Below are 14,199 nucleotides of genomic sequence, written 5' to 3'. Positions count from 1 at the left end.
GAAGGTTGCCCTCATGTGTTGTGGACATGCCAAATCCATATCTTCATGAACGCAAACGGCAATTACTAACGACATTGAACTGTGCTTAGAAATATAATGAGATATAGTTTTTATAGAATCTATTTCCCCCCGTCCAGAGAGATTACCAGCCCCCCACTCAACAGCTTCTGATGAATTAATTAACATAATTAAAGCAAATCTGCCTCATCACTTCCTTCCTGCCAAGCCAGGACGCCTTGCTTTCGAGCATAAGCTCCCAGGTTGGCCAGGTGGCGGCTGACATTAGAGAGAGAATCAGACATGGCAGAGCGGCGTGTAAAACCTGTCAGGCGAATGCAAAGAAGATGAAAGGAAAGTTGGGAAGAGAAAAGAGAGTAGGAGAGGTAGTCTCTTTAGCCCGTGGCTGCAAAGAAGTGCCATTCGACTCGGCTCCGCTTTGTCAGGTGGTGCAGGTGGAGGTGGAGAACCACAGGCGTTCCTTCCCAGTTGCTGCAGTTGGGAGCGATGATCACTAGCCGGGGTGATGAAATCTGCTCTGACAGCAGAAAGGCTTACCTGGCGCATCCCCAGGTGACTCCTTTAAAGAAGAACAGTCTTCTTTTCACAGGCTGACATGTTTTGTGAAAGATCACTTCATTGTCGGGCTTCAGTAGGTGGATTTCCTCGTGAGGTCAAAATGGGTTAATGTGTTAAAATATCCAGCAAAGGACCAAAACCAACATTCCATTCATCCTACCAAAAGCTGCTTATACAGGGTCTATGTATTATTTAAAACAGTTAAAAACAGTACCCAGTCAAGTGATACCAATACCAATAGTCTTAATATTTAATACCTTGTTTATTCTCTATTCAATGAAGTTAAAGTAAGTAAAGAAGTTCTTGACCTCTGAGGGTGACTGGAGAAGACTGTATACTACATGCAAGAGTGTTAATGCAGATTGTATGTCTTAGAGGAGCAGACAATTCCATTATGAGAATGTAGTCGTTTATGTGGGACTTGATAGGCTGTCTTTGGTTGCCAAGCTAAAAGATATTGCTATAAGTGGAAATGTTTTAAAGTGGTATTTAGTTTGGATCAATTAGGATTGGCAACAAAAGGTTGATCTCAATTATTACTTTTGTATTTGACAACCCAACAGGGGTCTTGTTTGTGTATTCAAAGCCTGACAATGCTTTTGTTTTAGTGCTGTTGAGCTCCATCGTCAAAAACTTCAGTTTACATCTGTCAAACTGGGTGACATGTTTCTGCTTGGGCACTGCAGTTTTTTGAGGTCACTATAACACATACACTTTACGACTGATGTCCAGAGCTGAAAATAGTCCACCTCAAAGAAAGCAAACAATGGTTTAACTACAGTATCCGTCTGTTATAGGACATTATTAAGACTTGAAAAAAGTAATTAAGTACATAGTTTGTTTAAAAGAATACCTTAAATTGATGTCTAAATCAATGAGCTTGGGGCTGAGTAGCACAAACAGGGTAGGACAGATATTAAGTATTAAATAGAAGTTCAAAAGCACTGTTTGTTTTTAGTCTTTTCATGAGATTTACTTGCAATATATTGTTCTGCTTTGCATCCATAAATAATACAAATGTCCCTAAACAGAAGAAATAGATACTAATATTATTCCTGATGTTTAATTATGTTCTCTCTTGGCCAGCACATGCATCCAACGTATGTAAAGTAATATTTGCTTGGTGTTATACTCGTATCTTGCTTGAGCATATGGTTATTACAGAACAATTAGGATTGTCTTTCCAATTAAATGTGTTTGATTTGTGTGTCCTAGCTAGTAGCAGTTTGTAGGGGGTTGGGGGAGTGCTGGTTGGTCAGGTAGCGCCTGAAGGACAGCCAAAATGTTTATTTGTGCAGAGTACATCTGCCATGTCTGTTGTTGGTGTTTGGAGAGATGCAAACAGCAGTGGCCTGGAGACTGTGTGATTGTGGAAAGCATAATGAATGTTTCAAAGGTCCTAGAGCCAAATTCTATGTGATGAAATAACACTGCATCTCTTACTTAGCCTTATTTTTTTTTCTTACCAGAGTATATCAGGGGATCTAATGGTTCGTAACATCCAGCTGAACCACGGAGGAAAATATGTCTGTGTTATTGACACTGATGTGGAGAGCCTGTCCACTTCTGCCATCTTAGTTGTGAAAGGTAAGAGAACCACTTGAATTAAAAGCATATTTTCTTCGAGCCTTGTGTATTTTTCCGTAAAATGATTTGACATAGAAGCATCTGTTCAAGTAATCAAAGAGAGAGAAGTTTTGTGAGAGAGTGTGGATAAACCTTGAGGCTTTCACTTAAAATACAGTGTGGCAAATAGATGAATGCTACCTCCGCCAGTTATGTCAGCTCCTGTTAACCTTATAGAAGTGCTGCTGGATTAAAAAATAATGACACACACTAACACTGACATGTGCGAGTAGCTTTGTTGATATGAGTTTGGTGTATCTGGCTCACTGTGCACTGGGCTTATCTCCGGTGATTTACATTGGTATTCATGCCCTTAACAAACTGTGATAGTGGTCCCAGGTGCTTTGAGACGGCAATGTTTATCACAGAAAATGACTATAATTGGCTCATTTACACATCAACAAAATATCATGGAAAGCATTTAAATAATTGAGCAGTTGAGCAAACAACAGCAACATAGTAAAGCCCTAGCGCTTAACAGTCACAGACACTCGCTTCTCTCTTCCCCCCTCTCTGTATTCTTTTATTGTTCTCTCTAGTGTCTTCTCCCATCCAGCCCCTCTTTCCTTTTCTCATAAATGATCCCATCCAGTGTCTCTTTCCATTGCTGGCGATCCCGGTAATCACTTTGTAACGCCGCACATCACACTCCCAGTGAATGAAAAGTCCCCGCATGCACACACCAAGGACGTAGCCCTTAATTAAAGCTAGCCTTGATACGTAACAAGGTGCACACGTCTTAGTAGGTTTGATGAGGGGAGGCTTCTTGGAATGTGTGATCATCTGAAATTCACCCCCCTCTTTATTGTATGAATGATTCAGGTCCGCCAGGTCCTCCAGACAGGGTGTCGGTGGAGGAGATCACAGACAGCACTGCCCAGCTTTCCTGGACTCCCGGAAGGGACAATGGCAGCCCCATCACCGGCTACATCATCCAGGCCAGGACTCCTTTTACTGTGGGCTGGCAGGTTGTTGACACAGGTACCATGAAACGCTGTCCCTGTGTAGTATTTATCAGGGTTCTCGTAGATGTAAGGTGCTTAGAACGCCTCGGGGAAATATGTATTATTTATTCATCGTTCAATTTGAATCCGGTTGTGCGACAATATGGTTTTTTTTCAAACTCATTTCCTGTTCAAAGTGCCGGAGGTGGTCAACGGTAACATGCTGACAGCCACGGTGGCGGGTCTGAACGCCTGGGTGGAGTACGAGTTCAGGGTGGTGGCCCGCAATACCGTGGGCCTCGGAGAGCCAAGTCCATCCTCGGCCAAGACCAGGACAGAGGATACCCGTATGTGAAATATTACACTTCATGCACACACACATAGATAGAAGGATAAAGATTGTAGTGATTTTAAAATGATGACTTACTATTAAAATATCAGACTCTGCCCTTGATTTTCCTATGAGTTAAATGATATGTTCAACCATAGAACTCGACTTGTTTGTAATGGTAGGTTTACATGGATATCACACTGCCAAGTTTCCAATTTCCTGCTGAGAATAAAAGTTGGCAATGGACATGAGAACTCATCATGTGGATGGCTGTTCCTTTACAAATCAACCTCATTGGATAAAATGGATTGACTTTGGGAGCATTCTTCTTGACGTATTTACTGGTCTTCACAAACTTTGCCTGAAGGGTATTTTTACTGAAGTTCGCGAGACAAGTCCACAGCCCTTATATCTGACGTTTATTGAGCAATCTTGGAGCTGAGTTGCACAGGAAAGCCTTTTGTTGAGCTTTTTGCCATGTGGGGAGGTAGCTTGTATAAATGGTTTAGCTCAATTAATGGGTTTTCAAGGGTTGGTCACTTCCTTCTTGTTTTGCCTCCATTTGTCAGGGTAAGTGGTAAATGGACTGCACTTATGTTGTGCTTTTCTTTACAATTGGCCTCTTATACACACAGACACACATTCCAATAGGGATGGGGCTGCCTTGCAAACCCCTTAGCCTGGCTATCATAAGCAATTTGGGATTCAGAGTCTCGCCCAAGGGCACTTTCATGTGTAGACATGATGAGTCAGGGGTCAAACTGCCAATTCTGTGAAAAGTAGACAAGCCAAGCCTTAGTGTGAGAGAGCTTGAAAACATTTGTGTTAGGAGCCAAGGGAAGACTCTAAAAAGGATGAATATATAATTCCCAGGACTCAGGAATGAAGTTTGTATAGAATCCCGAGTTCTCTGTTCCTAACCTCCTACGCCAATAGCCATCATTACATGGGAGGGATATCAGATAGAATGCTTCAACACCCATGTGCTGGTACGACACATTAAATGTGATGCTCCACTTATTATAGGATACTCCCCCCACCCCACCTACACCTTCAGCATTTTCATCACACTGCAGTACACAAAGAGCTGAGTAGGAATGGGAATGAAGTGGGTTGAGTTGAGTGCCATTTGCAAAACACTACGTATCTGGCTTCGTGTTTATGCATGGTGACATTTGGACAATATCACTTTTTCTCTGAAGTGCACATCCCTGTGTGTGACACGAGTCAGGGGTTTGTGGGCTGAAAAATAGAAAACAGTATCTGCAGCAGGCAGCCTTGTCATAAGGCTACAAGTGTAGTTGAGGCTTGTCGTGGAGCTTTGTAAACTGCATTCTAATTGCTCTCCTCTGGGCTTTACCTCTCAGTTCCTGATACAGCTCCCACTGATGTCGGAGGTGGAGGCGGCACAAAGTCTGAATTAGTGATAACATGGGAGGTAAGTCATCTGTCACATTTTACTGTTCTATCCATCGCTGGGTAATGGTTTTGCTTAATTGTGCAGAATTGAACAGAGCAATTTTATGGCCAACATTATAGCAAGACACCTCTCCTCCGGGCTCAGCCACAGAGTGCAAGAGAGCACTTGCACTGAAGAGTTTTGCACTTTAGCCACAATTACATGGCCATGCAGGAGGATAAGATAAGGCAGAAGGTGATTGCTGAGTGTTCTGGGTGGTAAACGCAGAGAACGGGGCTGTGTCTAATCCCACAAGACCTTGTCGAGGTGCAGCGCAGAGACGGGCCTGTCTGTTTCTCTGTCTGTATGCGTTTTAATATCACTATAGTTTTGTGTTTTGCTCCCAGCCTGTTCCCGAGGAACTGCAGAACGGAGAGGGCTTTGGGTACATCATCGCCTTCAGACCCGTTGGCACAGACACGTGGACCCGGGCGGTTATCTCCACACCCGGCGTGTCTCGTTACGACTTCCGCAACGACACCATCCCAGCCTTCTCGCCATTTGACGTGAAAGTGGGGGCGTTCAACAACCGAGGGGAGGGGCCCTTCAGCTCTATCGCCACTGTGTTCTCGGCAGAGGAAGGTAAGCGAAGACTTCACAGCTATAATCTCTCTCCTTACAACTATGACCTTGAATCGTAGTGATGAGGAGATATTTCTTTTTCCAGTGCGGTTATTTCCCTCCCCCTCTAAGCTAGGAATGTCAACTTGATATTAGTTATCATGCTGGTAGATTACAGGAAATCCTAGCCGACACTTACCACACAGCGCTGTCAGGGAGGTATTCTGTTAATTGAATTTGCTGGGCAGATAGTTTTCCCTTATGTCATTCATAGATCCCATTAAAAAAAGGGGGGGGGGGGGTGCCTTTCCTCTCATTGCTGAAAGTGTGTGTGATGGTGTTGGATGATTCTCTTGGATTCTTACCCACACTCTTTATTTCACAGTCCCCTGTGTGGCTCCTATGAGGGTTAGGACTCGGAGTGTGTCTGCGGTGCAAATTGAAGTGATCTGGGAAGCTCTTCCTGCTATATCGGAAAGAGTGCTCGGATATGAGGTACGTTGGAAAACACTTTTTTAAAAACATGATAATTGTCCTTCTCCTTGCTGCTTGACTATCAGATCAATACCATTCTTCCTTGAAATTATCTTTCTTGTTCTTACTGGTTATATTCTTCTCATTGTGCTCTACAAGGATTTTGTTTCAAATGTAATAATATCATGAAGTGACCTCGAAACGGTGCTGCATCAACAGCAAAACCCACAAGAGGAAAACACACTCAAAAAACTCATCCTGTTAAGAATGCAAAGAGGCTTTGCTGCACCTCCCCCCCCCCCCCCACCATCTCCCACCAGTGCTCTTTCAATATCTGTCACCTCTGGCCCTCCGCTCAAAGCTCTCCTGTTGCCATGGCTGTGTCCACATTGTCCTTTCAGAAAAGAGCTTGTTTCTCCCAACGCGGTCTTAAAGTGGATTTAAGCTTCTGAATCTCAATAGGCCACCAACACTATGGAGCTGTGCATCGTGCATACATATCACTCAGCCTTTCAGTTCCCGTTTAGTGTAATCATCACAATTACAGCGTACGTTACCGTTAACCTAATCTTAGTGCTTTTCATATAGAACTTCAATTGAAAAGAAATTGGAAATACAATAATTGAATGCAACGGAATAGTATCCCTTCGGGTGGACTTCATATTTCAATTTAATTATTGCTTGTGTCACTTAATAGTAGACATATCGAATATTGAAGTTGACCAAAAGCGAGTGGAAAATTTGTTTGTTTGGTTTATCAAATATCGCTTTACCTGCAACCCTTAATTGGTAGCCTGAAGGAAAGCAAACTCTGTTTCTTATATTTCATTCACCCAGACCAAAGCACAAGCTGACTTTGTTTTGATGAACAAAACAGGCCCATCATCATGTACCTTCCTTTCTGGGTCAGTTATCATATGACCCATGAATGCCCTTTTCCTATGGTGGTTGGGAGGTGGTGCATTAGTAATTGAGACCATAAAAAATGCAGTGCTCATCATTACTCACTGCCTTCCCTTCAATTCCCTTCTGTAATATATACAGTGTTTCATATTTCATGATTGAATATGAATACAAAAAATTCAACTCAATTCACTGCAATTTTTTTTATTTTTCGTCAAACAGGTCATGTACTGGGAAGACGACACCAAGCCAGACACCATTGGCAAAGTGCGCATATCTGGAAACTACACACTGGTTAACATTACGGGGCTGAAAGCAAACACAGTGTACTACCTCTGTGTGGCCGCATTCAATACGGGCGGCCCCGGGCCACAGTCTGCGTCCATCAACACCACCACAAAGAAACCACGTGAGTCCTCCACCGACAGCCATTGAAATCACTTCCAAATGGTCCTCTTTCATGAACCATGTCAGCGTCTCGGATTCATTTGCACTGTCCTCGACATGACAGGCGTAGCATTCCTTCAGCTTCGTCTGTTCTGCTCATAGAGTTCAAGGCGACAAGAGATCTTTACGTTTACTTTTGGAAAGAAAAAAGTGATCAATTTGTTGAGTGGAACATTGCTGCAGTTCAAACTGGAAACGTGATGTACATGTACAAGATGTACAATCTTTAAAAAGCTGCTGTGCATAGATTCCTCAAATGTAGGGATAAGAGCTTCCCACTTTCTGCAATCTGGGTGAATAAGTAACCATGGTGATTCATGACAGCAGGATAGTGAAGTTTAGGATAGAACATAGAAATGTATGGTGGCCTAAGACTGACCCACCGGTTATAGATTGTAGTTCTAAGCCTAACATTGACTTTAGTCATGCGCCATTCTCCTCCGTTTACGCGATCTCTGCTACTATTCTGTGAGGGCACTGCTTACAGCACAAGACGATTGTGATTGGTGTAAAGCTATACCTCACTCTAGAAACTCAATAAAGGTTTAATGAATGTATATCCCTAACCCTAACCCAAGCCAAATGCATAAAACATAATGAGAGTGGGGCAGTTGGACCTTTCTTCCCCAAACCAGATTTTGCCCAATTTGTACTGAAAGCTTTTAACCCGACCAAACAAGAAAACAAATGTGGAAGTGCAGCGTTTAGAAAATAGATTGAACAGGTATGCAGTGCCAATAGGTTTTTGCCTTGACATACTAATAGTGTAAACAGTTGGAAAGCAGGACTGCGAGGTCTCTAGCAGCTCGCTTAAATACCGTAATGAGTTAGCCAGTAACGTTATATACAAAACAAGGATGGACTGCAAAGACCAATACAGAAATTCACTGCCAAACTGAAAACCCAACTAAATAATTAAACACAATGCTAACTTAGCCCATCTTTTCTGTTTTTGGTTGTGGTTACCTTGCTCTTTAATGCTTTGCATGTTGTCAACTTGCTTTTGTTTATTTGCATTTGTTATCTAAGTTAAAGTGTGTTGTATTCTCAGGGCCGCTATTGAATTCAGTCTGTCTTTATTAGGCTCTCTGCCGCAGCCTGAAAGTATTATGCAAACTGAGGGTTATGAAGTGTAGCTAATGTAAAGAAGAACAAATTTGTAAAATGTTCTACCAACACGCATTGATCTGAACAATGACCAGTGAAAACAGTTATGCTGCAGGATATTCTGTCATATGTTTGTAACGTTTATTCTTTTTCTAGCTCCAGATCGGGCTCCTCTCAACATACAATGGACCATGATTGGCTCCACCCTCACGATGCACTGGGATCCTGTAGTTGCTTTGGAGACAGAGTCAAAGGTCACTGGATACTTGGTGGGTCTCAGTTCACTGCAGGTCTCTAAATGTATCTCCTGAATCTCCTGGATGACTGCTTTTTGCATTAGCTACATTTTCTGTGTCACCCTCTCTTGGCTCAGGTCCTGCTGAAAAGACACCACAACAATGACATCAGCGCCATCTCCACCAACAAGACCACCGTGGAGCTAAGCCTCTCTGCTAACGACAACTATCTCATTCAGATCAAGGCCATGAGTGAGGGCGGTGAAGGTGTGGGCAGTGAACCCATCCACATCCATAAATTAAGTGAGTTGACTGACGTGTTCTCCATTTCACATCGTTTCCCTTTTGATGACTGATAAAACTGTGGATTCAATAAATCAGAGAGAACATTTAATTTGGCTCCATCGCATCCCTTTCCAGCCATGTGTAATAGACTTATTTCGAGTACAAGAAAAGCGACCTTTTTAGAAATGCGTGCGCGGAGTCATCCATCTCTGCCATTGGGTTATTATTCCTTGTTGACTGGCTGCACAGCGCTGATGCATATAAAGCAGTTCCGCGCTCCCATCCCGCTGCTGTGCAAAAATTGTAAGGCGGCTCAGTTTGCTGCTCCGCTCTTTGATACGATACCAACTTTATCTTCCCACGACGCTTAAAAAGCCCTTTCCTGTTGAAAGTCAGTAATAATGTAGATATGGAATACATTCACAGTTAGCCTTTTGATTTATGATGACCTGTCAGAAATGTTGGGGATAGCACAGTGGAGTTTTAGTCTTCTGATTTGAGGGGTATTTCTGCTTTTTCACGAGGTGCTCTGCTGGTTTTTGGTTGCAGGCATGGGAGCGCGAGGCTCAAGAGCGACTCGCCTCAGCCCATTGTACGTCTCTGCAGTCCTCATCGGCGCACTGCTCTGCTCCGCCTGGTGATGTCTAATCGGAGCCTACTGAGCGCCCTCCCTCCCCCTCCATCCCTTCTGTCAGCCCGTCCACTGGACTGGCACAAGGCCCGGACTTCAGTGGCAGAACTGGGAAAGACTGGACAGCACTGGACTCTGCCAATCTCTTAAAGGGACCACGCCAATTTGTTTTAAAGGGCCATCACATAGAGACGTGAAGAAGAAGAAGTTGCGTGCATGATATCTTTCAGTATTTCTTACAGCGTCGTAAGTGCCACCGTGCTCTAGGTTTCATTTTAGAAGTTATGATGTCTACATGACTTATCTTCTTAGTATCTTTGTAGATACTAATGCCTTAAAACCCATTGTACACAGAAACTCCATACCAAAGTAGGTGACAGGCTGCTCGTTTGATGGTTTCTTTAACCCTAAATACTCACAAGAATTTGTCAACAGACGATTAATCTATATTAATTGGGTTCATCCTTATCTTACTGTTCAAAATTCTTAAACTTAACCTGTTCCATTGACAGAACATCAGCTAATACCCTTATCACATGCAGCTTTTGCCAAAAGAAACATCCATTTCAGGCTTAAGACATTTCCAGGCGTTGACATATATATGAAAGATGCATAGCAAATTGATCAACTGTGCCTCAAACCCTCTTATCTCTGCATACTGAGATAATATTAGGTCTGTTCGAGAGCCATGCAGTCTCCTGAGCTTAAGGCCCTCTCCACTGTACCCTGATAGATCTTGGCATTTTGCCATCTCGTGCTCCTCTAAATAATAAATGCCTATCACACTCCGCACCGTCTGTCTGGCTAAAACGCTGGGATTGCAGGACATAGAGACCTGCGGTGTTACTATGTCAAGCATGTCCCAAGTGAACTGTTCCTCCTCTGCATTTAGACAACCTGTGTTCTAGATACTTATATCATATCATGGAACATGTACCATCTATACCCCAGATGACCAGCTGACCCAGTGCACAATAGACTGAAAGGATTACAGTGCCTTCACTAGAGCTCACTAGTCACTCACCCACTCACTCCTTTCTTCTTTTCCTAGGAGAAATATTCATGTTTGCAGAAGAGGCAGTGTTTGCTTTTCTTTCTGAAAAGTTAGTTCAGAAGGACAGAAAACTCAGAATGTACATGGAGCCCATAATTAGAAAGAGTCTGTTGAGTACATTTTCATCGAGACAACACAAAAAGGGTTGGCGCTTTAGGAAAGCTGCGATGGATTGAGGTATATGGCAGAAATTTTCGTCTAAGTATTTATGGGCTATGGTATAATAAATGTTTGACTCCATCCGAAAGATAAATTATGGGATATTAAGGCATCAGAATAATTGATGTGGATACCGCAGTGAGAGCGTTCTGACTGGAAATGGAGCAAAAGACATAGTTGTCATTTTACCCCAACCCCATCACCGCCTATTGGACACATACCAGACTGAAGACTAACTAAAGAGCATTGCTGCGCTGCTGATTGAGCTACTTTTCACTCCCTTTTATCATGTGGATGAGTCTCTCAAAAGCCACCCAAGTAAGAGCCAAGGTGTGATTACCGGGGTCCGGAAAATGTTCACGAGGATGTGACAGGATCAAGTCAGCTGAACTGCTACGCATTACTGTGCCTTTGCCGAACATGGGGCTGTGTACGGTCATTAGCTTGGAGTCTGTCGTCGTCTGTTTTTTGCACTCTCTTTTCCCCCACTTCCTCAAAGTCGAATGAAAGCACAAGGAATTGATGCAAGGTGACTGGATGTCCTCGCTGAGCCGTCTGAACAGGTGTGCAGACCCAAGAGGCCTCGTAAAAAGTCCAAACGGCCGGCGTAATCAGGCTGTCCTATCTGCTCCTTGAATGGTTTCATAAAGCTCTGTGCTCTTTGATTAGACTGCTGCAGACCAGTCAATGGGATATTGATTTTCCTGCCCCATTATTACAGCTGTCACAATCCAGCTGCTTGACTGACTGATGCCCGCGTTCCTATTGCACTCGTTCTGTTGTGTTACTGTCAATGATGTATCAGCACTATCCCTATCAGACATTTTTCAAAAGGCATTCTCTTTTTTGTTGTGTTTTGGTTTGATTTGACTAGACATTTTACTGTATTAGCTCAGTTTTCATTGTTTATACAAGTATTTTGTAGTGTAGTGGTAGATTGTGTGATTTTGAATTGGAGCAGTGACCTCAAACTGATCGGCTGGTTTATTAATTTTTTAAGTTAAATATCAAAATACTACTGTGTCAGTCTTTCCAACAGCGTCAAAGCCTTAGAAGGACCGTTGTCTGTGATTTATTGTGGTCTGTTGGCAGCAATGAAATAAGAATTATTCAATAATGTTTAATTACCTGAAAATAATGATGCATTTCCTTTGCATGATACAGCACGGCTCTACCCAATTCGAGTTCACCTTTCGGTTTTTCCATTAGCCAAAGTTGTATAGCGTGTACGTATGAGGTTTTTGGTACAACCTCGCCTGTGAGTTCAAAGTGAGCTGATTGGATACTAAAAAGTGCTTTTTTAAAATCCATGAAACTCGTTTGGTCAGAACAAATAACCACTAGTTTGACACAAGACGTCTTGCGCTAACACAACATTTTGAAGTGGCCACGTGTCCCCCACTTTTAGATTTTCTTAAACCAAGATTTTTCTTTGAAATGGTCGGCTAGACTACGGCTTAGTTTTGTTCTCGAAGGACAGCCATGTCTCTACAGCAGCTTTGGATAGCGTCTTTGCTTTCAGGTAACAGATTAAGGTAAATGGCCTCAATTCATCTCAAATCCCCCATAAACCCCCATATGTTACTCTACAATTCTGAAAGGGAAGCGTTTGGGGTGGTGTCTATTGGCCACTAAATCCCACAAACTGGTCCTCTTAGTAGAATAGCAGTAAACCTCTTCGGCAAAATAGGTTGATTTGAATGGAATTGCAGCAGTCAGCGGATGCACATTTTGACTTTGGGTTAATCTGTGTGCCATTAACCATTAGCTAGCCCGGATTATTTGAAATAGAGAAAGCTGTCTTTTCTGCTGTGTGGCTATTCACATTTAACCCACCCTCTGTCAGAATATATCCAGCTCCACAAAGAACTAAGACTTAGGAAAAGTTGTGAAACAGGGTGAAAAATACAATATCTATAGAATAAAATGTGGGTACGAAATTATCAACCAAGCTAATGAGCATCAGTGAAGCAAGCTAACTATCTTTGGGAGTTTATTTTAATGATAGGGATCGAAGACTGCCCGGCGTGTTCCCCACTCTCACGTTTTACCGTTAGCTCAGCAGCTACAGTACCTAGCGTGCTCGCTCTGTGCGTAGTGCCCTAGCAAAGCCCATTTGAAAAAGACGTGCAGGTTATTATCATCGCTGTGACACTTTCTGTTGTGACCGGGCCGCAAATGAGCTTGCGTGTGCAAATACTTGATGCGAGTGATGTTAATATTTTCGTCAATATCCAAATAAGGTGGCAGATTCCTATTCACAGTGTTAAAATATGTAATCGTTTCACTAAACTCTCATCTTTTTTCCATAGCTGCGATTCAGCCTAATGTTTCATACCTCTGCTCTCGCTCGCACAGAAAAACAAAACCATTGTTTCTGGCCTTGTGCTTTAATAAATACTACAAAGTAAAATCTAGGAAGTGATCAGAGCCATCAGCTTGAAAGGTTATTGATCACAGAACAACAACTTATCTATTTATATCCACAAGGTCTGTTTGGTTAGATTGGTTTCTGTGTTGAGCGTACCTGGCGCAGTGTAAATAGCTTGCATATATTTTTTAAACATGGCCATCAAAGACAACCTTTCTGCTTTTATATAGTGTGTTTTCCGACCTTAATACTGCTGTATTAATCAATGATCTCTGTGAGATACTGACATGTAGAGTGGCATTTTCATATTGAAAAGTAACTGTTTTGTCTTGTATACTAAAATTGTGCATGTTGATCATTGTTTGTGAATTTGTGTTGGATTTTTTTTTTCTAAAACTATAACTTAATAAAAATGTTTATTCCAGCCAATGGGATGTCTGCCTGTGTCTGCCTTTCCACCCCACCTGTTTTGGTTTATCCTGTCTATTTAAGATTTGGATTTATTTACAAGAACTGTGCTTACCATGTTGAGCACAACAACATACATGTTCTTTTTACAGGTCAAAATCTTAACATGATTCTGGGTAGAAATGACACTCAGTTTGAATCACTCCTACCAACATGTTAAAGCAGTAGTGCATTAGAGGACCTATAGATCTATAGACCCCCGCTGTTGAATTATTCATGACAGGTAATTGCCAGGGCTTTAGAGATATCAAGAGAAATCCGATGTGCAAATGAGATGTATTAACTTTACCAGTAATGTTGACATCATAGAAATACTTGATTGAAGTAAAGGTGCCAGGTTATGTAATCCGAGGCAGAAGCAGCAGAAGGCCTCTGTTTGTGTGGCGCACACATCATTGGAAATGCAAGGCGTTTGAGGGGGCAAGATCTACACAGGATTACTTTTATTCCAAAGCAGTTTGTAGAGTGAAAGGAGTGTTTCAGAACATAATCGCCCGATTCATCAAAGGACTGCTTTGCACTGCCTTCTCCAATGTGCATTTTACCCATCATTAGCCCCACACAGGC

At 42.5% G+C, this 14,199-nt stretch overlaps 1 protein-coding gene across 1 annotated transcript in view; it reads left to right on the top strand.

The window, feature by feature from the left end:
* Positions 1-13,533, top strand: part of cntn3b (contactin 3b) — a 50,202-nt gene extending 36,669 nt beyond the window's left edge. Inside the window, exons 14-23 of the mRNA XM_063909793.1 lie at positions 2,046-2,163; positions 3,025-3,183; positions 3,344-3,493; positions 4,845-4,915; positions 5,284-5,518; positions 5,883-5,992; positions 7,097-7,283; positions 8,585-8,697; positions 8,802-8,967; positions 9,499-13,533. Of these exons, the coding sequence (XP_063765863.1) occupies positions 2,046-2,163; positions 3,025-3,183; positions 3,344-3,493; positions 4,845-4,915; positions 5,284-5,518; positions 5,883-5,992; positions 7,097-7,283; positions 8,585-8,697; positions 8,802-8,967; positions 9,499-9,590 (1,401 nt within the window). The 3' untranslated portion in view covers positions 9,591-13,533. The remainder of the gene's footprint in view (positions 1-2,045; positions 2,164-3,024; positions 3,184-3,343; positions 3,494-4,844; positions 4,916-5,283; positions 5,519-5,882; positions 5,993-7,096; positions 7,284-8,584; positions 8,698-8,801; positions 8,968-9,498) is intronic.
* The last annotated feature ends 666 nt before the right edge of the window (positions 13,534-14,199 follow it).

This window comes from Eleginops maclovinus, chromosome 20 (assembly GCF_036324505.1).
Source record: "Eleginops maclovinus isolate JMC-PN-2008 ecotype Puerto Natales chromosome 20, JC_Emac_rtc_rv5, whole genome shotgun sequence".
Classification (NCBI taxonomy): domain Eukaryota; kingdom Metazoa; phylum Chordata; class Actinopteri; order Perciformes; family Eleginopidae; genus Eleginops; species Eleginops maclovinus.
This window is presented reverse-complemented; position numbering and strand designations above follow the sequence as displayed.